General features: G+C 34.4%; 1 protein-coding gene across 18 annotated transcripts; it reads right to left on the bottom strand.

Annotated features, from left to right (window-relative positions):
* Nucleotides 1-17,294: 17,294 nt before the first annotated feature.
* LOC145043485 (uncharacterized) lies at nt 17,295-22,122 on the bottom strand. Of its 18 annotated transcripts, none has more exons than XM_078992153.1 (17): nt 21,842-22,121; nt 21,588-21,755; nt 21,332-21,501; nt 21,078-21,246; nt 20,820-20,988; nt 20,565-20,734; nt 20,310-20,479; nt 20,056-20,224; nt 19,800-19,970; nt 19,550-19,714; nt 19,295-19,464; nt 19,061-19,138; nt 18,552-18,838; nt 18,429-18,471; nt 18,209-18,264; nt 17,962-18,031; nt 17,295-17,875 (listed from the first exon to the last, which is right to left on the bottom strand). In XM_078992153.1, exons 10-13 carry the CDS (start codon nt 19,680-19,682, stop codon nt 18,656-18,658), a joined length of 564 nt encoding a protein of 187 aa, XP_078848279.1. In that variant the 5' UTR covers nt 19,683-19,714; nt 19,800-19,970; nt 20,056-20,224; nt 20,310-20,479; nt 20,565-20,734; nt 20,820-20,988; nt 21,078-21,246; nt 21,332-21,501; nt 21,588-21,755; nt 21,842-22,121; the 3' UTR covers nt 17,295-17,875; nt 17,962-18,031; nt 18,209-18,264; nt 18,429-18,471; nt 18,552-18,655. The 18 variants fall into 17 exon arrangements, with proteins under 18 accessions (XP_078848279.1, XP_078848277.1, XP_078848280.1 ...); XM_078992151.1 differs by having other exon boundaries at nt 21,621-21,755; XM_078992154.1 differs by having other exon boundaries at nt 21,621-21,731.
* Between the last annotated feature and the right edge of the window lie 1,283 nt (nt 22,123-23,405).

Below are 23,405 nucleotides of genomic sequence, written 5' to 3'. Positions count from 1 at the left end.
TCATTAATGTAAATTCTGTGATTACTTAGTGAATATGTTAGAATTATATATGATGATGATCCGATGGGCAGTGTAATGTGTGACTTCCACCTTACTTCATGTTCCTTGTTTGGTTGTGGGCTTAGGGCTGATCCACACATTCAACTGTTTATTCGATTTGTATTATATATAATTTATATTCACTAAATGATTTTCTTATATGAAATTATATGTGATAATGGATCTTAATTTATATGTGATAATGGATCTTAATTTATAGGTAAAAGAACATAAAAGGTATGTATAAATTAGGGGATAAAGATGGTTACTTCTACATCAATTCATCCACAAGCATATGGACACGCTGAGTCGAGAAACAAGATCATAATCAATATCATGAAGAAAAGGGTCACCTAGAAGAGAGGAATATGGGTTGATTAATTACCCTTGGTCCTTTGGGCAGATAGAAACACAGCTAAGAATTCTACAGGAAAAACACCATACTCTTTGGTATTTTGAATTGAGTCTGTGATTGCCCCAGAATTCATGATCCTTACGACTAGGATAAGATTTGAAAAACAAAAAGAAAATGAAAAGATCTTAGCCAAAGATATTGACGTAGTGGATGACCTCAAGGATCTTGCCGATATAAGGATAACCACATATCATCAAAGAATTGCCAAATTTTACAACAAAAATATTTGAATAAGAACATTCTAGATAAGAGATCTTGTCCTTAGAAAAGTTTTCCAAAATACATTTGAATATATTGTATGGAAACATTCTCCAAAATAGGAAGGTCCTTAACTCATAGATCCAGAAGCTAGAAAGGGCGCATACTGACTATCATCCTTAGGTGGTCAAGTGTTACCATTGCCTAAATCCAAGATTTTGGTTTAAGATATTCAGGTATGTTTTCATTTCTGATTTCATTTATCAGTTATATATTTTTATTATTGATATCGATTTAAGCATCGAAGGGGTGTTAGTTAAGCTAACACCCACCCTTTAAACAAGATCTTTGTTTTGCAAACATCGAAGATATTGACCAATATTTTACTAATTGATCACCCCTCCTAAGTGGTGAGTTTTCTAGATTACTTCTACATACTTGTAGAATTTCACATAACAATTATGGGCACGTGTAACCTAGAAATTCTATTGCTTTTCTCATAATACCAACATACTTTGAAAAACTAAATAACCCTAATAAAATTGAAAAACCATAATGTTTGATTACATATCTTATTGCTATTATCGAAAATAGCAATGTACTTTGAAGAACCCTTTTAGGAATATTAGCCCCAATAGTGTAAAAGCCTCTAATGAATCACACCCAAACCTTAGGATAAAAATATAGAGAATGAGAGGGATTTCAAAAATTCATTATATTTATGCAGTGTTCTTAAGCCTACTAGATGTCCCTATTTATACATGTAGGAAACCCCAATTTGAATTCAAGCTAATAATATTGTATTACAATTCAAAATCACTTACCTTATCAGCAAAGGAGGCTTCCAGAATCCCTAGAAAAGGACTCCAGAACCGTCCCCTCCTATGGAGGTTCTGGAATGCTTTCTTGTTCAACTTTTGAATAATTGCATTCTAACCCTTAGACCCATTAATTAATTCTAATCAATCCAGAACAATTAATTAAATTAACTCTGGTTAATTCTTAATTAACTATTTCCATTTATAACTAATATATTAATAAATTATATATCCTTTTTAATGTCAATCCAAGCCATTTCCTGGTTTTGAGGGCAACCCAGAAAGGACTTTACTATTATTCACTCAATATACCAATTTAGTTAAGACCTTAGACACCATAATCCAACACTAAGATCCATGGTATCTAAGATACCTTGTATGGTTTAAATAATGACATATTTCTAGGAGATTAGGTTTAAGCACCTTGCTTGGACGGACGATTTCTAGAAATAGTCAAAGGATGTGGGGATCGACTTACACTTTAACAACTGATAACCTCCATATTACTAACTATTTGTTAGAACATAAGCAAAATTCAATGGAATGACACGTGTGTGTCAAACAGCCAGGAACATATACCCACACTTTTAATATTGACTTGTTAAACTTAAGCATAAGGGAACATCCCAAGGATGTGGAAAATCCCAAGGGAACAATCCTGAGATGAGGTTATCCCAAGATATGCAACATTTCCATGTTGGTAATTGGTTTAAAAATGTTCGTTCTCACTAAGCTAAAGACAAGATATAAATTAAGGCTTTAAAACAGTAGGGGAATCCTAAGGTATCAAAGAAGTAATCTATGTCTAAGAGGTTATCCCAAGATACCGTCCCAAGATATCATTTGAAGATGTCATACCAAAGCTTCGACATAAGGTACACAATCCTTATAACATCTTTGAATTCGTATCTAAGATTGATTTCTACTCATTAGTTTCCTTGAACCTGTCATAAGTTCATAATCTTGAACCTTTTGCTACGTTTTTGATATGATATCGTTCCATATTACATAAAAACCATTTTCATTCCTAAAACCATTTTCTCAAAACATATTTTTGAAGATAAGAATAAGGGATTATTCTTAAACATATTTCTAAATCTTATCTTGTGTACCATCACTTAATATTTTACTCCTAAAAATGTTTCTCGTTTTATAATGGGACTGAGAATTCAAATTTAGACTTATCTAAATTCATTAGTTGATATATATTTTTAATGTTGGAAAACTATTTTGCCAGAAAATTATTTTAAACTACCCATCAATAACTTACCATATATTTGAATATTCATCTATTTAAATTCACTTTTACATCCTAAAAGGTACTTGTTAGGAAATCAATTTCAAGATATCTTTACACTTATTTCTAAAGACTTTCACTATATTAATATGTATCCGCCTTTGGAGCCTAAAACCCTATTCTTAAATCTTAACTAAAGATTTATATCCCATACTTTATACTTAAAATCTTAAGTTATAAAATCAAAATAGAAAATATAAAATTCCATTAGTCAAAAATTTAAAAACATTGCAAGGATAAAATAAGATCCCCAAGGGCGACATATTATCTATTCTATCTTTTTATCATCATCCTTACTCCTATCAACTTTTTCAACATCCTCACGTTCACCAACCTTCTCATTAGGGGTGAGTCCAATTAGTCTAAAGTAGGTCACTTGATCCATCTTATTTTAAAAAAGTGATTACACGTTATACACTAAAATAAATTATGACCTATCCTAATTTTTTGTAGTGACATACCTTAATTTGTTTGGTTTAAAAAATAAAAAGAAATCAAGAATTAAAAGCCCACATTTTATATTTCATTAGCCCAAAAATAAATCCGCATAGAATATCATTCAAAAAATAGCCACTACATTCAAAATTAAGTTAGAAAAAGGAAAGATATTAAAAAAACATATTTTGATTATTCCCTTAAGACAAGCAAGTCACAAATGCAAGTAGGCAAGACCACAACTAGTAATCATTTCTTGGTTAAACGTCCCGACCTGGAACCACAACTACTAGTTTTTTAAATTTTTTTTAAATTTTCTATAAGGAACCACATGAGTTTATATTCAATACTATCCATTGTTTCCCAACTAGTGAATTCACCTCTTCCTTGCCATTCTTCATTGTTGGATTAGGTGTGTAAGCCAATAACTAAATTTGTATGTACTTGAGTTAAAAGTAGAGTGTTTTTGGGATGCCCTTAAATCTAGTAATTGATAGTATGATTTTTTTTAGAGAAAGAGGTTGGTTTATTGATTTAGTATTGTAGTTTGTATTATTGAGTGAAATGAATGAAATGAGAGTACATATCAAATCAAGAACACAAAACGTAAAGAAGATATGTTTGGCTCTATTGTCACTTCTGAAAGAGTACAGGGAAATGAGAGAGTAAAGTTCACAAAGTTTGATACTCGTTACCCTAATCTTAGTACTTATCCCTACTTATAGGAATAATAGAAGTGAATAAAATATACATACGGCGTAAACATGAAAGCTTCGAAATTTGAACTACCCTTATGAAATACATCATTCGAATCTAAAATATAGACTTTGAATCTCAACAACCTACATGTAACTTTGACACCACACAACTAAATTCGACCTCAACATTATGCCCCTTTGTGAGCAGTGTTGAACTTAAGTCGTTAAGATCTTTGTAGCTTGATGAAGTACTCTGTGGATCTTGGTATACCATATAATCGTCGACTTTCGAACTTCAGCTCTATCTCGCGGAGTATTCTTCTTGCAATTGTGAATTCGAACAAGAAGACTTGTATATTGTGAATTCGTATACTTCTATATATCGCACACATAAAAAGAAATTTTTTCATCTTGTTATTCTTTTTCTTCCCAACAAAAACAATCCCCAAACGTTTAAGCACAATCTCTCCATCTTCATAGTTTCTAATATTGACTTGACCCTTTAACAACGATTGTGGCACTGTCATTGTTCTTCCCATGGCCAATGTAACTTCAACATCATTCATTTCTAGATAATCATAGTAATTGTCTATGAACAATTTGATATGTGCAAATCCAATCAAAAAGTCTTCCTTATTTTTGAATTGGAGTTTTGACACATGCACGGAGCTTAGAATCTTCACAACATTGATGAGGCCATTTGTGTTCAATATCGGAGAACCTGCCACCGAAATGTCACATGCAACGTTGTTAGCTCTGACCATATAATATTGATAGTTTCATAACAACCCTTCGAACAAAACATCTTTCAAAATATTGATAACTTCTACTATTTTCACCAACGACCAGACATCTTCTTCCTTCTTTCCAAGCACTACATGAAAGCTCATCTTTAACCTTTTGTATTCTTCCTTATCTTCGAACTTATCCACAATTTGATTTTGAGCTGAGATGAACATCATTTCATTCATAGGAAAATCCAGCTTATTGAAATCAGTATTTTCAATATCAAATATCTTTTTAGGAACCTTCTCAAATCCATGCATGATTCCATTAAAAAGAATTTGTTTAATAGTCTCATAAAAAAATTGCTTTGTAGTATCACCCTTCTCAAGCCCTGGTGGATTACTTTCTCTTTGCCTCAGAATACTCGCAATCTGTCTCTATCTTTCAATTTCTTATCAATATTCTTCTTTTTATCCTCATCATAAATTTCTTTCAAAATTTCTTTTCCTTTACCCTCTGTTTCTGATTTCAAAGATGGTGGTTTCGAACTTGAACCCCCAACAGAAGATCCAATGACAATGCATTTGGTTAATGAATTCGATGTCATTATTGATGAGGTTGGTGATATAGAAGTAGGAAGTGATGTTGGAATTTGTGTACTTATCACCTTCCTGATAACCTTTCCTTTAGCAGAATCCTTTGATGAACCAAGACCCTTTTCTCCCATTTTCACCCCTGTTTTAATATGTGGGGCATCTAATGGCATCAAATTCACAATCTTTAAAAGAGGAGCAAGTTCAACTTTCAGATTGTATTCCAAACAAGAAAACAATTTAGAGAGAGACTCTTGAGAAACCGAAGATTTAGAAGAAATCGAAGATGTATCAAGCTTCGAAATGGACTACTTCAAGCTCTCTAAAATTTATTGCATCTTGGCAAACACCTTTGAATTAGACTCATGCTTAGTATCAGCCTTTGTACAAAATGAATCATAGTATTCCACAACCTTCGTAACTGCACCATCAATTACATCAACCTTGGTATGAAGATTGGCATAATTTCTGATCAAGTTTGACAATCTCCTTTGATATTTCTATTTTGAATGCATCAACTTTGATACTAACAACCTGCTCCACTTTGTGAACTTCTTCAACAAATAGAAGATGTCGTTCTTTATCAACGTCCCTCAACTTTTTAACCTCATATTGAAAATTGTCAACATGACGCTTCAAATGCTCTTCATGCTTTGATTTGATTTGTTCCATGGCCATTTTCAACCTAGTTTCTTGAGCTGTTAGTAACACATCAACTTCAATCCCAAAAACAGCATTGCGGCTCCTAGTATCAACTTGAATCTGTAACAAGGAATTCAGTTTCTGATTCAAGATTTTAAATTACTTTCTGGACATAAGAATGTGGTCAGGAATGTTCTCCTCCTCAGGGTTGAATTGAATCTCGTCAAACGATACCATGATATCATCATCATCTTGATCATTATCTGGAATGGACTTTTCTCGTTCGGTGGATTGTGAAGGAAAAAGAGAATTGGTGGGTCGATCCATAATGTTGGAATATGTCGGAAAAATAGTTGAAACAAATAATGAAGTGGTGGTGGGTGTAGGAAATGGTGGTAATGAAGTAGAAGTTTTGATGAGTGTAGTTTTGATTGTAGATGATAAGATAAGAGAAACAGGATCTGATGAAGTTGTAACAAAAGTCTTACATAGAGCTTTGGAAGTCGACATCCCATCACCCTTGTTGACATTTGTGTCCATATTAGATATGTTCACAAGGATGACTGAAGTTTGAAACTCCTCTAAAACGGATTCAACCATCAAAAGTTTGGGTGGTATGACTACTGTCTACTCAGGGATGGAAGTTGTTGAAGTATCACCCAAATTAGTGGTTGTGTCTGAATTAGATACTTTCACAGAGCCACCAAGACTTCCAGTCACCTTGAAAATCGACTTGATTGGAGAGTCCATACGAGGTGATGCGAAGCCAATATCATCATTGCGAATAGGAAATTGATTACCATCGTCTTCGAAATCAGTCTCTTGTACAACCTCATCCAAAGGATCTTCCAATTGCTTCTTTTTACTGTTGATCTTCTTTACCATATCTGCTGCTCTACGTTTCTTCAAAGCTGGAGAAACAGGAATAGAAACTTCTTGAATAAGAACACCCTTTCGATTGAGATGAAGTTTTCAAACTTTCTTGACTTTCAAAATCGAATCTTTATTGGGCGATGAAACAGATTCTTTAGAAACTTTATCAACACTTGGTCTTTCAATTGAATGACGAGGTCTATTTGCTGGCTTCTTCATTCTTTTAAGAAATCCTCTTTTTGAAGGAACCATTTCCTTTTGAGTTTCTTGAACAACAAGATCTTTAACAAATTTTGTTACCTCCTTTACCATTGACACAATATCAGGCTTAGGTTGGGCAGCCTTCGTGGATTTCTTTGAACCTTTACCACATTTCTAATTACCTTCAATTCCTTTGGGCAATTGCATGCCAGGGTTAATTTTGACAAATAAGCAATAAGAATTGGATGACTTGGATCCACCTTACAAAGGATTGCATCAGGATTTCGTGCTATAAAAGGAAAAAACTCTGAATCATCTTCTACAGTTTTCGGATGTTGATAAAGTGTAAATTCTACTTTTGGAACATCAAATGGAAGCAGAATACCTTCCTTCTCATACACGTCTTGTAGAATTAAACTCCATTATCTAGCACAGGAAACACCATTCACAACATGTGTGTGTGAGATACCAGTTCCAAACTCCTCCCATAACTGTGTAACATAATCAACATGTAAATCATAATATATTCCAGCAATCAATGCATAGAGTTCTACTTTGGATTTGTCAAGACCAACACTTTGACCTGTGACACAACGAAGAAAAATCCCAAATAGAAAATTCCAGATACAGGGTAAACTAGACTTCTTGAATTGACTAAGTCCGGTGAGTAAGGGTTGATGACCTATCTCATTGAACATATGTATCACCTGGTCATTCGTCAATTCATAAAACAGACTAGTGGTTGGAATTTTTTTGATCTGTGCAAAGTGTTTCTTCATGAGCTTATACTTATTTTCATTTGTAAGCTGAAACATCACAAATTTGGAAGTTTTACTAAATACAGCAGTAGAAGCGGCCAATGATACCTAGGTCATAGACACAGAGAAACAAGAAGACATAACCGTTGACAACACGGAGTGATTTAAAGCAACAATTGCAATTGTTCTGGGTATTTGAAACGTCAGGTTGAACTCGGAAATTAGAACTCTGAATCTTAAACAGAGGTTGAGAGGTAGCTTCATTGGTAGTTTGGGATGGATCAACATGAGCAGTTTTTGCCACTATTATTAGGTTTTTTTTTTAATTGAGTGTAAAGATAAGTATAAGGAAAGAAGATTTTGGGGAAAATATTCAACCAGGATGCGTAAATTTGTCATTTAATGTCACACCCCAAACCAAAACAACGGAAACGTTCGGGGGCGGAGGACGTCATGTTTAAGTATCACAACAAATGTATAATAGCAATCAAAGCAACAACAACCATTGTATTAATAACATAACATTTACATTGTGTTTAAAACATATTTGTTTAACATTTAAAAGTACAACAAAAGATAAGACGTAAAGCTCCGTCTTTACATCACCTGAGAGGGTACCGGTCTACTAACGTACCTGAGAATACAAGTGGTATTAAAAAGTGTCAACAATAAAGTTGGTGAGTTCATAAGCGTTTTGTTTTAGAAAATCGGTTCTTTGTTCTTTGTAAAACATAATGTTTTCCCCAGGAAATCCTATATCTCGTGATGTAATAAATGATAAGTAAAATGACTCTTACTAGTTCCTTCTATGAGTACTTAGTGTATAACACTTATATACACTTCAGATCGAATAAACAATCAATTGTGTGATTCTGCCCCAAGCCCATTACCAAACAAGGAACAGTAAATGAGGTGGAAAATACACATTCCATTGTTTGTCGGATCCTTATAATATATAACCCTAACGTATTCACTAGGTACTTACAGAGTTAACTGTAATAACTCTTTGAGATATGATGAAAGCATTCCTTAAGAAAATCATATATTTTCTTAGTGAATTGTAATACAATATTATTAGCTTGAATTCAAATTGGGGTTTCCTACATGTATAAATAGGGACATCTAGTAGGCTTAAGAACACTGCATAAATATAATGAATTTTTGAAATCCCTCTCATTCTCTATATTTTTATCCTAAGGTTTGGGTGTGATTCATTAGAGGCTTTTACACTATTGGGGCTAATATTCCTAAAAGGGTTCTTCAAAGTACATTGCTATTTTCGATAATAGCAATAAGATATGTAATCAAACATTATGGTTTTTCAATTTTATTAGGGTTATTTAGTTTTTCAAAGTATGTTGGTATTATGAGAAAAGCAATAGAATTTCTAGGTTACACGTGCCCATAATTGTTATGTGAAATTCTACAAGTATGTAGAAGTAATCTAGAAAACTCACCACTTAGGAGGGGTGATCAATTAGTAAAATATTGGTCAATATCTTCGATGTTTGCAAAACAAAGATCTTGTTTAAAGGGTGGGTGTTAGCTTAACTAACACCCCTTCGATGCTTAAATCGATATCAATAATAAAAATATATAACTGATAAATGAAATCAGAAATGAAAACATACCTGAATATCTTAAACCAAAATCTTGGATTTAGGCAATGGTAACACTTGACCACCTAAGGATGATAGTCAGTATGCGCCCTTTCTAGCTTCTGGATCTATGAGTTAAGGACCTTCCTATTTTGGAGAATGTTTCCATACAATATATTCAAATGTATTTTGGAAAACTTTTCTAAGGACAAGATCTCTTATCTAGAATGTTCTTATTCAAATATTTTTGTTGTAAAATTTGGCAATTCTTTGATGATATGTGGTTATCCTTATATCGGCAAGATCCTTGAGGTCATCCACTACGTCAATATCTTTGGCTAAGATCTTTTCATTTTCTTTTTGTTTTTCAAATCTTATCCTAGTCGTAAGGATCATGAATTCTGGGGCAATCACAGACTCAATTCAAAATACCAAAGAGTATGGTGTTTTTCCTGTAGAATTCTTAGCTGTGTTTCTATCTGCCCAAAGGACCAAGGGTAATTAATCAACCCATATTCCTCTCTTCTAGGTGACCCTTTTCTTCATGATATTGATTATGATCTTGTTTCTCGACTCAGCGTGTCCATATGCTTGTGGATGAATTGATGTAGAAGTAACCATCTTTATCCCCTAATTTATACATACCTTTTATGTTCTTTTACCTATAAATTAAGATCCATTATCACATATAATTTCATATAGGATGCCAAACCTAGTTAGGATGTTGTGTTTGATGAAGGATATCACTTTTTATTCTCTAACTTGAACAAAGGCTTCAGTTTCTATCCATTGGGAGAAGTAATAAGTCATTGCTAACATGAAGATTTTACCAATTGGTTCCATAAAACGTTTACTAATAATATCCATCCCCACTTCATGAAAGCCATGGAAATATGATTGGGTGTAGAGGTTTAATTGGTTGGTGCAAGATATTATTGTTTCTTTGCCATGAATCACATCTTTGAGTATACTACATTGCATTTTTCTTCATCATTGGCCAATAGTACTGTTTTGGTTAAAAATTACACAAGTGAAACTCAAATAAATAGTATGAGAGGCTGTAATGTTTAGGGTAAATTAATTATAAGATGATGATCAAAGTGACACAAGTGATTGACAAGGAAAGCCCTTGATCTTTGCTAGGATCTCTGGCACAAAACCTTGGGTGGTGATAATGATCACTTGCGTTGATGATTTTAATGATTGAAAAAGTTGATTATAGAGATGAATGTGTGTGACATCCCCATGTTCACGGCCAAAAAAGACCAATTTGTTTATGTTTTGTTTGAAAATCAAAGTAACATTTTAAAGAAAAGTGTTGCGGAATTTTTTCCCAAAAGAAAATATGATAAAGATTTATCAAAACATTTCCGAAGAAATAAATTTCATTATATTAAAACCTCGGGATGTCATGTTCGATACAGATCAAAAGCATAAACAGAACATTATAAGCCTTACAACATTTATTTATATCTACTGGCCTATAATCCAGAATCCCTCATCAAGTCATCCAACTATGCTCTTGTGCCACTACCTGTAATATAAGAAACTAAGTGGGTCAGGATTGGGAGCCTGGTGAGCACATAGGGTTTTCAACCCACAATAAATAGTTTATTAGTTTTATCACATGAATCAACCCAATTATCCGTTCCCGTTATCCTCACTTTACGTCCCTAAAACACCTATCATAAGGGACCTAGCCTAAGGATCATCATCGGGATAGACACTACTACTAAGGGGGTTCCTCAACAATAAATGTCCGTAAGGCAACCATGAGGAGGATGGATTACACTGGTGAACACATCATGCACAAACACCTACAGGTTGCGAGCCTGCTAGCGTTCCACTAGACTGTGTAGAAAAGTCTGTGGTCGTCATCTATACTTTGCTAGATGACTGGAAAATATCATCAACATCGAGGCCTCTTATCATTTTATTTCATCACACCCAACTACTAGATATACCAATGTTTTACCCAACATATTTTGTATATATAAATACATATATAGTTTACATCATTTAAAACGTGTACAAAATCATTCATCCAACATAGACAATAAGTATTCAGATAATATGCACACATAGCATGTACTTTATACAACATACTTCATATCTATGCGTAAGATGAAAGTAACTATGCACTCACTTGTTAAGGTGAAAATTCCAAACTCGGGCACTGTTGCACTTTTAACAATATAATTTCAGTCGACGAAACCTAGTATTATTACAACTAGATTTTACTCTAATATTTACCGTGACTAATTATTAGTCTTAGCATTATTATTATTATATAAGCGTTTAAACAATATTTTCCAACCACTATGTACAGACAAGGGTCAGACATAAAACACCGGAGGGTAGGACCATTTTGGCATATAGCACTTCTGAAATCCAACAACCTAATGCGACCCTTTAAACCAGATTTCCCGTACCGCGAGTAGTTAAAAATATATTATAACGACACTTATATAGGTCATAATAATAGCCTAAATATTTATTATATGTTCATAATAACAATACTAATTTTAAATATAAATTATATTTAAAATAGGGTAATTATAACTTACTTACAAGGGAGTTTTAGCTAGGAGTCGGACTTTGTAGGGGCAGAACTCTGTCGTTGAATCTTTCTAAGAAAGATTCTTACAGCGCTTCACCGCTCACCTTACTATATTAAAAACTACTGAAAGAGAAGTCGAATCACGAGGGACCAAAATGCTTGGGGGATAAGAAGAGAAAGACTCTTGAATCAAAAAAATGGTGCAAGAAATATGAGAGGCTAGAGGCTCTTATTTATAGAAACTGAATTTTCAAAAACTACCCTCTATATTTAATTAAATGACTAAACACCCTTTTATAATACTATTTTAAATAGATTTAATGATAACTAGATAAGAACCCTGCTTCGCGGGGGTTGGATTCGATACTAATATCAAAGAAAACCAATGGAAGACATTGAGTTAAAGACGGTTTCATCATTTAGCAGTCGTTTGTCATGTAAGTAGGATGCTATAATTAGTTGAGTATGAAAGTATAATGATTAAAAAATGAAGTAAAGTAGAAGCAAACCGAGATATATTCTCTTTTTAAAACACATATGTTAGGTACAAATTTATTTTAACCAAATTTAGTCAAAACTGGTCCAACTGCTTCCTTTCGGGGGTACTGCTCCAATTCCTCCTCCTTGACCTTTATCAGATCTCCCTTGTAGTTTCAAACCCAATAGAATCTATAAATGAAGGAGAATGAGAAAACATATAAGAAAATGACCAATATACCCTTCAAAAAGTTGGATTGTACAAAAATGCATTTCGTGGACCTCATTCTTTGTTATTACCTTCTATGCAGTCGGGCAGATCGTTTGATTGCTAGACATGTTATGATGACTAAAGTGGATGCAACAGTTTGAGAGCCAGAAGCATAATTGTTCATGGCCCAGAAGTGTGAGCACTGCAAATTACTTGGTTAAATCTATAACCAAGAAAAGAGTTGATTAAGAACTGAAAATAGTTTAAAAAAAAACAAACAAAATAAAAAGGATTACTAAGGTTAAAGAAGTGACCGGATCCATCTAGGAGAGGCTCCACCTTTCAAAACCTTCCTAATTCTACCTATATCATTCACATTTAAATTATATATAATGTCAGGGACCATTCGTGTAATCTACCCTAAAGAAAACAAAAATATTGTTAATCTACTGTTTTTTTAATTGAATTTATTAATAAATTTCAATTATGCAATATTTGAATATGTTTATTTTAAGTTGATTTCAATATATAAATAAATGATTGAAATTATATATAATATTGTGCGATTATTTTTTATATGTAAATAAACTTGTTATGAACATAAATAGAAAGATAATAAATAAATTATGCATGATTGATTTAAATGCGTTGATGTTTATAATTAATAAAGATAAAGGGTGTAAAAAATGTTATATCTATTGTTTATTTGACACTCACTATAAACCTTTAAACAAACCAATAACACACATATATGGTCAAACTTACATCTTTCGACTTCAAATGTACTATTAAATAATGCATATAAACTATACCTATTCATCAATAATATGCATACTTCTGCACAATGCTGTGAAGCTTTCTGATCTTTTGGAAAAGTTTCAAAACAAACGGTGAAAATTTACCTGTTTGGTGCAAAGTCAAGGTTCCAAGGTCAACCTTCCGTAAGAAAAAACAGAAGAAAATAAGGGCAAAATGGTCCTAAACAAAGAAAGCAGCAAAAACCAGCAGCAAGACGATAGCGATGAGGAACAACTTTATATAAATGCTTTCAAGCACACCGGAGCCAAGCAAACTGTTTGCAACACCAAGGAAGAAACCAAAAAGCAAAAGAGGGGCAAATATGTCCAACACATCGTAAAACCATAATTTAAGCACCAAAACATGACCATGCCCAACCACAGGATGAAATCTACATCAAAATATCACAATATATCAAAATCATGGCCCTCTTATCGACATAACCATCACCAAAATCATAAAAAAGGGAAGAAACTAATAAATAATGAAACTAAGGGGAAATTTATCAAGTTGAAATCAGAATCTTACAACCTGTAGGTGTCACACCCCCAAACCAAGGATGGCGGAAACGTCCGGGGGTGGGAGACTTCATGTATAGTATCATAACCACAATTGCAATAGTAATTTAAGCAAACACAACCAACATATATATAATTGAAAAAGTTACATCAGTGTATGAGTTACATGTTTCCAAATCAATTACAATATGTTAACAAAAACATGATATGTTGACACCTTAACGTCCCATCCTCAAAAGCACTTGGTTACCTGTTTAGTGATTCCCTGAGAATACAAGTTGTTTGAAAAAGTGTCAACACGAAGGTTGGTGAGTTCATAAGAGATTTCTTTAGAGAAGTAAACCGTTTTCCTTGTAAAAGCGATAAAATATGTATTCAGAATATCTAATATTTTCTTTAATATGTGTATGTAGTTCTAAATCCCGAGTGATGTGTAGTCTTAAATACCAAGACCAAAAGTGTATAGTAATATCCGTACTTATTGATATAAAAAGTGATTTTTAAATCGACATGAACCCCTTTTTGTTTTATAAAAATCCTGTAAACTCTATTTATTGTTAACTCTCTATATGAATCGCTATAACCATACTACGACTAGAGGTAACCTGCACAACGTCTTTCAGACGTCCTGATCCTATGACTCTCGTCACCCGCAGACCTGTCGGTCCGACTCTAGCTAGCAGCGAGGTGTGGGATGTCAACCCCAATATAGATCTATACACAATTATCACGCTCTCCCTACAAGAGACTCTGGTTATAACTTACAGGAATTTGAATCCCATACTCGGACGTATGGGGAGAGATTGTTTCACCAATTAAGTTAACAAGTTTACGTGTAGGGTGCGTGAGTGTAGAACCTTTTTGTATGAGTGTGTTATGTGATGAATCATAAACAATACCTATTATAGTTTATCAAAACAAGGGTAGTAATGGTAACCTACGTAATCTATATTCAACATAGTTCGTTCAATTGTTTGAGTAAAATGGATGTAATTTGATTATAACAATCGTGTTATCCTTTCTATTTCATATGTATATCTATATCAAAATCCATTTATTAACTAATGCATGATCATATACCAAGATAAAATATCATTCTTTTTTAATAACATACATTCACACAACATGATACAAGGTAATAATAATATGTTATCATTTTTCTGTTTGTAACAGCTTCGATCACTGTTATTAGAAAATTTATATAAACTTAATAAAAGATCCAAATCAGAATCCGTAAATTCTGGGAGTTTGGTGAATGAGTCTAGTTTGTTTATAAATTTTTCCATGATTTTTAGTGACCTCCAACTTAAGTGAAAACATCCATAAACACAGACTGGTCCGGTTTGGTTCTTGAAATGCTAGGCAGTTTTGCAAAAATCACCATAAATTGTAGAAAAATCATATGGAGATGTGCAAGTAGTCATTTTAAAGATAAGAATTTGAACTATTTGCACCTTGTACAGTTTTGAAAACAAAAATGTTTTGGTTGACCAAAAAAGTCCGTGAATGGAGTCCAACTTTTCTGATGTAAGCTGTTAGAAATATTTAGTTGTGTTCTTGATGATTTGACTTGTATTCTCCCCTTTAAAACTTGATAAAACATGAAAATATAGGGGTATGAACTCACCTTATGTGGTTTCAGTAGATGATTGTTGAAAAATGGGAGTGATCAACTCCAAAACACTTGAAGATGCCTTGAAGATTTTCGAGAAACTAACATCGAAGTGATGGAGTTTGTGTAAGCAATCAATGACTTGAGTAGAATGAAGTGCCATAATCACAAGGAGGATGAATTATACTTACCAAGGGTAGGATAAAGCTAGAAGATCAGCCTTGGAGTCTTGAAATAGAGAGATAAAGTTTGAGAGAAAAGTTGTGTTGTATCTTTGGTGAAATGAGATAAAATGAAAGAAGTGAGGAGAGAGGATGGGTTGTTCCAGCTGTAAAAACGTGGGAGAGGCTGAAAATTGAGTGTGGAAAGGACATTGAAGTGACCTAGATAAGGTGGGAAGGTGTGGCTCGTCATAGAGTGGGTATGGGGGTGGTTGCTTGTGTCATAAGGTAAAGTAAAGTCAACACTCCACCTCAATTATTCACCCACTAGATTTTATTATTTAAATAAGGATTTTCATGAAAATATGATTAAATTATGAATATTGAGGGTTTATTATGTTAAAATATGAGTTTGTGTGAAAATCCCGCGTTAAAATCTCGAAAAACGAGCTTAAAATGTTAAAAATATTGAAAATGGGTGAAAAGTGTCAAAATTTCGAAGTCTGGCCGGAGGTTCGGTTTTCTGGTCGTCGGAACTGAAAGTAGCAGAGAAGGACCGAGAGGGGGGAAAGGGACTGAGAGTAGAAGAGAAGAAGGACAGGAAGCGAGGCTCGGTTGCGACGGAGGACCGAAGGTGCGAAGGCGGAAGGAAGACCGAGACTCGGTCTCAGTTCTGAGGTCTCGGCTCCAGGTCTCGGTTCTCAGGTCTCGGCTCCAGGTCTCGGTTTCGGTTGCTTAGGGTTTCAGTTCTTTGCTGCTTTCGGTCCAAGGAATTCGGCCCTAAGAGGTTTCGGCCTTATAAAGGGTTTTTCGGTTCTTTTAGGGTATTTTACTCGTTTTAACCCCGTTTTAAGTGGTTTTTGACCCGGTTAAAGGTCGGAATGACCCGAATGACTTCAAAAAGTTACGAGAACCATTGACAGAGATTTAGGAGAGATTTCAAATAGAAAGAGATATAGTGAAAACGATTGAGAGAGGTTTCGTTTGTGCCATTTTTGAGTGTTCGACTTCGCAACGCAAGGTCCGTAAACCTCATTAAGCCATGTTTTAGTGTCTTACACACTCCCGATGAGTGTGCATTAGTGGTTTATCTCTTTGACTCATTGTTTACCACATTTAAGGCTTAGGAAGAATTCAATCACATGGATTTTCAAATGATGGTTTCTCATTAAAATATCGGATTGTTTAGTAAATACACCACGTCAACCCTAATATGCTAGAGCTAATTGATTCGTTCGGTTTAACTTATTGAATTTGTTTGAGTTTGACTTGACCCGAATTTGACTATTGTCACAGTAGGTAGTTGGATGGAAAATAACCAGAATATTTGAATCTGAGTACTCGATCTGAACTCATGTTTGTTTCTATCCTATAATCACACAATTACACCGAATGTTAATGAAACCCAAAAACTCAATATATTAAAAAAAATTACATGCCTTCAATGTTTATGTCTTCAAATCAGGAGTTGGTGGACTGCACAACGAACCGAAGTTGGTGGAGAAAACGGATGAAGCGAGAGGCTATGGTGCTGGTCTGGTGGTTGCCCACATCCAAAATGATTGAAGGTTTTAAGTAAATGGACAGACTCTAAATAAATAAAAAACTAAAAAATTAAAAAACTGATGTGGCATGTAAAATAGTGATGTGGCAGTCCACCTTGGCCTTATAGAAAGTGTTGTTCATCATGATTTCATAAGTTGATAAGAGTACATGAGATGATACGGATACATATGTATAGTACAACCAAGCTTTGGAAAAATAACACTGAATCTCATCCTCCTTTATAGAGAATCCTATACTACTACCTCTATTTCTAGCATGGTTCCGCATAGTACCTGCTGCCTGCTGATTTAGGGTTCTTATTATGCCAGAAAGAAGCAATTATAAAGTCAAAAAGTTTCCAAGTCTGACTTTGGTATCATCATGTCATGACCAATTGACCATAAAACTAAACCTTACGACCCATATGTAAAAAACAAAGACAGTATCCAATTGTCAATATTTTTCCAACATTTTTTACTCATCAACTTTTGCATGCTTTGATGGTTGCGAGTCGTTATCTGGTCCCAGTCCCACCACCAGGTCGGGTCCCAGTTCGTTGGTCGAGTCTAGGACTTGGGTAGTAGATGATGATGAAGCTTTGAAATTATCATTGATTCCTCCTCCTGGCTTGCATTGTTTCTCAAACATCATCTGAAGGTACCTGCCTTGTTCTTCTATTCTCAGCTGTAAATTTCTTTCGATCTGATGCAGAAAGCAAAATCATTTATAATTAAGAAAAAACACAAAACACAAATGTTATTTTCTTGAATAAAGCGAATATCATATACCTCAAGTTGTTCATGTAGGCGCTTCTGTACTTCCATCTGTAATCGTAATGCTTCAGTGATCTCCAAACCCCTGTTTGGTTCAAATTATTGCAAAACTTCAAACTTTGCACACAAAGAAATGTAAACTGTTTGTATAATTAATGGAACCTCGCTGTTTTTTTCAATGCTGACATGAAGAATCTTATGAATGGCATGAAGCTAACAAAACAAAGACAAGGTTAAATAAAGTTCAACCAATCTGACTTACGTTTTCAACTCCAAAGATGAGAAATCTTCAACTCAAGTTTTTTTTCTCTGAAGCTCCTGCAATAAACGACCAATCAGTATAGACATAGTTCGTCAACATTTTCAAATTATTTCGACCCATTTACGTAAAAATGGGTCGATTTGGGTAAAATTTTACCCCTAAAGGAAGAAATAGCAAAATTTTGTAAAAAGGAAATGGATCAAGGCATAATTTTGTTTACCTTCTGATGAGGGCTCAGTTCTATATCTAGTTGTCCTATATTTCTGCAAAACAAAATAAATTCCACATTATATAAAGCAGCACAATTTCTTGACCTTTGTAACTTGCATCACCCGGGAAGTACCATCAGTGGATGTGTTTCTAACCGATTCAAAACACCATCAAACATGACTTCGTTCTCAAATTTCCACTGCAAATAATCAATTCGGCTAAACTTGGTGAATCCCTTTAAATGAACACAACAAAGATTATGAAAACATTTAGTAGAACATAAATTTTCATTGAAGAAAGAGCAGCAAGGAATATTAGGATTTGGGCTTCAAGCATTTTAAGCAATGCTTGTGGAACCCACTTCACCAGATACATCTCTGCCACTATTTTAGATTTCAGCCTGCATAGAGACAAATGGTAGTGGTGGTGGTTAAGGATTTCTCCTCTTATTTTTTTCTTTGATAAAACAAAGATATTGAATCTCTAAAAGCTTCATTATCTCCATAAGTCCACCAATCCCAGAATTATTCACATGTATATAATGTAATTAAGATGAAAATAAAGATTCTATTGATTATGTTTTTAATTTGTAACATGGGATAGATTTAAAATTACATAACGATGAAATTTTTGAGGGGATATAAGCCAATGCATATCTGTGGTGAGGAATAAAGTTGTGGTGAAGGAGGTTAGAGTTACACAGATCCACAGAAACAAAACCTGCAAATTTCAAATGAATTATCTGAAATTTTGTTCCTTTCCAAGAACCAAAACATCGATTTGGAAACATCCTATACAAAATCAAATAAAAATCAGAATCTTTAGAAAGATAGGAAGAAATCGAGATACAGCTATCAACTTTGGGAGGACACGTACCAGAAACAGAAGCTGAGTGACGGTGAGAAGATCCCTTTTTCCGATAAGACCTAGGGATCGAATTAGTGAAAATGGATGTAAAGCAGAAATGGAATGGAAATCGAGAATCAAAATCCATACTATCCACCAGTCGACCATCGTTTCCCACAAAACATCGATTTGGAAACATCCTAAACAAAATCAAATAAAAATCAGACTCTTTAGAAAGATAGGAAGAAATTGAGATACCGCTATCAACTTTGGGAGGACACGTACCAGAAAGGTGAGTGACGGTGAGAAGATGCCTTTTTCTAATAAGACCTAGGGATCGAATTAGTGAAGATAGATGCAAAGCAGAAATGGACGGGAAATCGAGAATCAAAAACCCTACTATCCACCGGTCGACCATCGTTTCCCTTAAAACATCGATTTGGAAACATCCTAAACAAAATCAAATAAAAATCGGAATCTTTAGCAAGATAGGAAGAAATCAAGATACCGCTATCAACTTTGGGAGGACACGTACCAGACACAGTTGGTGAGTGATGGTGAGAAGATGCCTTTTTTCCGATAAGACCTAGGGATCAAATTAGTGAAGACGGATGCAAAGCAGAAATGGACGGGAAATCGAGAATTAAAAACCCTACTATCTACCGGTCGACCATCGTTTCCCCCAAAACATCGATTTGGAAACATCCTAAACAAAATCAAATAAAAATCAGAATCTTTAGAAAGATAGAAAGAAATCGAGATACCGCTATCAACTTTGGGAGGACACGTACCAGAAACAGAAGGTGAGTGACAGTGAGAAGATGCCTTAGTCCGATAAGACCTAGGGATCGAATTAGTGAAGACGGATGCAAAGCAGAAATGGACGGGAAATCGAGAATCAAAAAACCTACAATCCACTAGTCGACCATGGTTTCCCCAAAACATCGATTTGGAAACATCCTAAACAAAATCAAATAATAATCAAAATGTTTAGAAAGATAGGAAGAAATCGAGATACCGCCATCAACTTTGGGAGGACACGTACCAGAAATAGAAGGTGAGCGATGGTGAGAAGATGCCATTTTCCAATAAGACCTAGGGATCGAATTAGTGAAAATGGATGCAAAGCAGAAATGGACAGGAAATCGAGAATCAAAAACCCTACTATCCACCGGTCGACCATCGTTTCCCCCAAAACATCGATTTGGAAACATCCTACACAAAATCAAATAAAAATCAGAATCTTTAGAAAGATAGGAAGAAATCGAGATACCGCTATCAACTTTGGGAGGGCACGTACCAGAAACAGAAGGTGAGTGACAGTGAGAAGATGCATTTTTCCGAGAAGACCTAGGGATCGAATTAGTGAAGACGGATGCAAAGCAGAAATGGACGGGAAATCGAGAATCAAAAACCCTACTATCCACCGGTCGACCATCGTTTCCCCCAAAACATCAATTTGGAAACATCCTAAACAAAATCCAATAAAAATCAGAATCTTTAGAAAGATAGGAAGAAATCGAGATACCGCTATCAACTTTGGGAGGACACGTACCAGAAACAGAAGGTGAGTGACGGTGAGAAGATGCCTTTTTCCGATAAGACCTAGGGATCGAATTAGTGAAGACGGATGCGAAGCAGAAATGGATGGGAAATCGAGAATTAAAAACCCTACTATGCACCCATCGACCATCCTTTCCCCCAAAACATCGATTTGGAAACATCTTAAACAAAATAAAATAAAAATCAGAATCTTTAGAAAGATAGGAAGAAATCGAGATACCGTCGCTATCAACTTTGGGAGGACACGTACCAGAAACAGATACTGAGTGACGGTGAGAAGATGCCTTTTTCCGATAAGACCTAGGGATCGAATTAGTGAAGATGGATTCAAAGCAGAAATCAACGGAAATCGAGAATCAAAAACCCTACTATCCACCGGTCGACCATCGTTTCCCCCAAAACATCGATTTGGAAACATCCTAAACAAAATCAAATAAAAATCAGAATCTTTAGAAAGATAGGAAGAAATCGAGATACCTCTATCAACATTGGTAGGACACGTACCAGAAACAGAAGGTGAATGACAGTGAGAAGATGCCTTTTTTCGATAAGACCTAGGGATCGACTTAGTGAAGACGGATGCAAAGCAGAAATGGACGGGAAATCGAGAATCAAAAACCCTACTATCCACCGGTCGACCATCGTTTCCCCCAAAACATCGATTTGGAAACATCCTAAACAAAATCAAATAAAAATCAGAATCTTTAGATAGATAGGAAGAAATTGAAATACCGCTATCAACTTTGGCAGGACACATAACAGAAACAGAAGGTGAGTGACGGTGAGAAGATGCCTTTTTCCGATAAGACCAAGGGATCGAATTAATGAAGATGGATGCAAAGTAGAAATGGAAGGGAAATCAAGAATCAAAAACCCTACTATCCACCGGTCGACCATCGTTTCCCTTAAAACATCGATTTGGAAACATCTTAAACAAAATCAAATAAAAATTAGAATCTTTAGAAAGATAGGAAGAAATCGAGATACCGCTATCAACTTTTGGAGGACATTTACCAGAAACAGAAGGTGAGTGATGGTGAGAAGATGCCTTTTTCCGATAAGACCTAGGGATCGAATTAGTGAAGACGGATGCAAAGCAGAAATCGACGGAAATCGAGAATCGAAAACCCTACTGTCCACCGGTCGACCATCGTTTCCCCAAAACACAATGACGACTCAAAAGAAGAGGAAAGATGAAGTGGGTAGTCGACGAAGTGAAAATCCTTGAATAATAAAACAATAATGGTGGGAGGGATAGAGAGAGTTCTGGAAAGATGGAAAACGGTGATGTTTGTTGAGTATATCCGATGGCTTTGTATAGCGGTGACCATGGTAGAATTAAAGTAACCGATGAACAGTATATGTGGTAAGGTACTGTAGCTAAGAAGAGATAACTTTAATATATATATATATATATATATATATATATATATATATATATATATATATATATATAATTGTACTAAACTAATATCGAAAGTACTCAACACTAGTTTTATAACGACCGCATCATCAATACCTTTCTAATGATATATATATATATATATATATATATATATATATATATATATATATATATATATATATATATATATATATATATTTATATTTTATTTTAATACGTAAATGTGCTATTAAAAATTATGGTTCGTTTATGCGAACTCTGTTTTTTCGTTCTTTATATCCACGCGTAGCTACCGACGAGATCTACAACTTTCGTTTAGACTTTGTCAGCTAGTTTTGAATTTATATTTTTTCCCTATTTTTATAAAATTAAATGATTTTTGCTAAAATCATAACTCTCTCGTACGGACTCCGTTTTGGCAGTCTTTTTCTCAAAATTCCTATTATAAGGAGTACTACGATTTTCATTTTGGTCGTATTAGCTAAAAGTTAATCATTTTCTTCGTAGCTTTTTACATCACACATTCCTTGTGCGCGGCTGACTTTTATATTTTATAAAAATCATATATAATTCATACGGAGTTGGATTTCAACGAAATTTAGATTTTCGGCATCGGGAAGACGTGTACTTTCTAAATATTTAATAATATGTATGTATGTATATATATATATATATATATATATATATATATATATATATATATGTTGGTGCACTTATTTTTACGATTTGCGGACAATTCGGTTAATTTTTCCTATTTTATTATATTATAATAATCATTAAACACATAATATTCACATAATTCTTCTTTATTATGCCAAATTGGTTACAATTGTTGAACCTAACTATTACATCATCAGATTAATGGTTGCCTAGAAACATGGGTGTTACATTTCTCCCCCCTTAGGATGATTCTGTCCCGGAATCATACACCACAAACAGATGTGGATAGCGACTCATCATATCACTCTCTGTTTCCCAGGTGAAGTTCGGCTCATTCGTATGTTTCCATCGCACAAGCACTAAGTTGACTATCTTTCGTCGTAGCGTTTTTTTTTTCTTACGGTCAACAATTGCCTCAGGCTCTTTGATTAGCCTCTTATTTTCATCCATCCTTAACTCTGGAATTGGAATTATGTCGGGAACTTTACCTGTGAACTTCCTCAAATAACACAC

Source organism: Lactuca saligna, chromosome 4 (assembly GCF_052625555.1).
Source record: "Lactuca saligna cultivar CGN05327 chromosome 4, ASM5262555v1, whole genome shotgun sequence".
In the NCBI taxonomy this organism is placed as follows: domain Eukaryota; kingdom Viridiplantae; phylum Streptophyta; class Magnoliopsida; order Asterales; family Asteraceae; genus Lactuca; species Lactuca saligna.
This window is presented reverse-complemented; position numbering and strand designations above follow the sequence as displayed.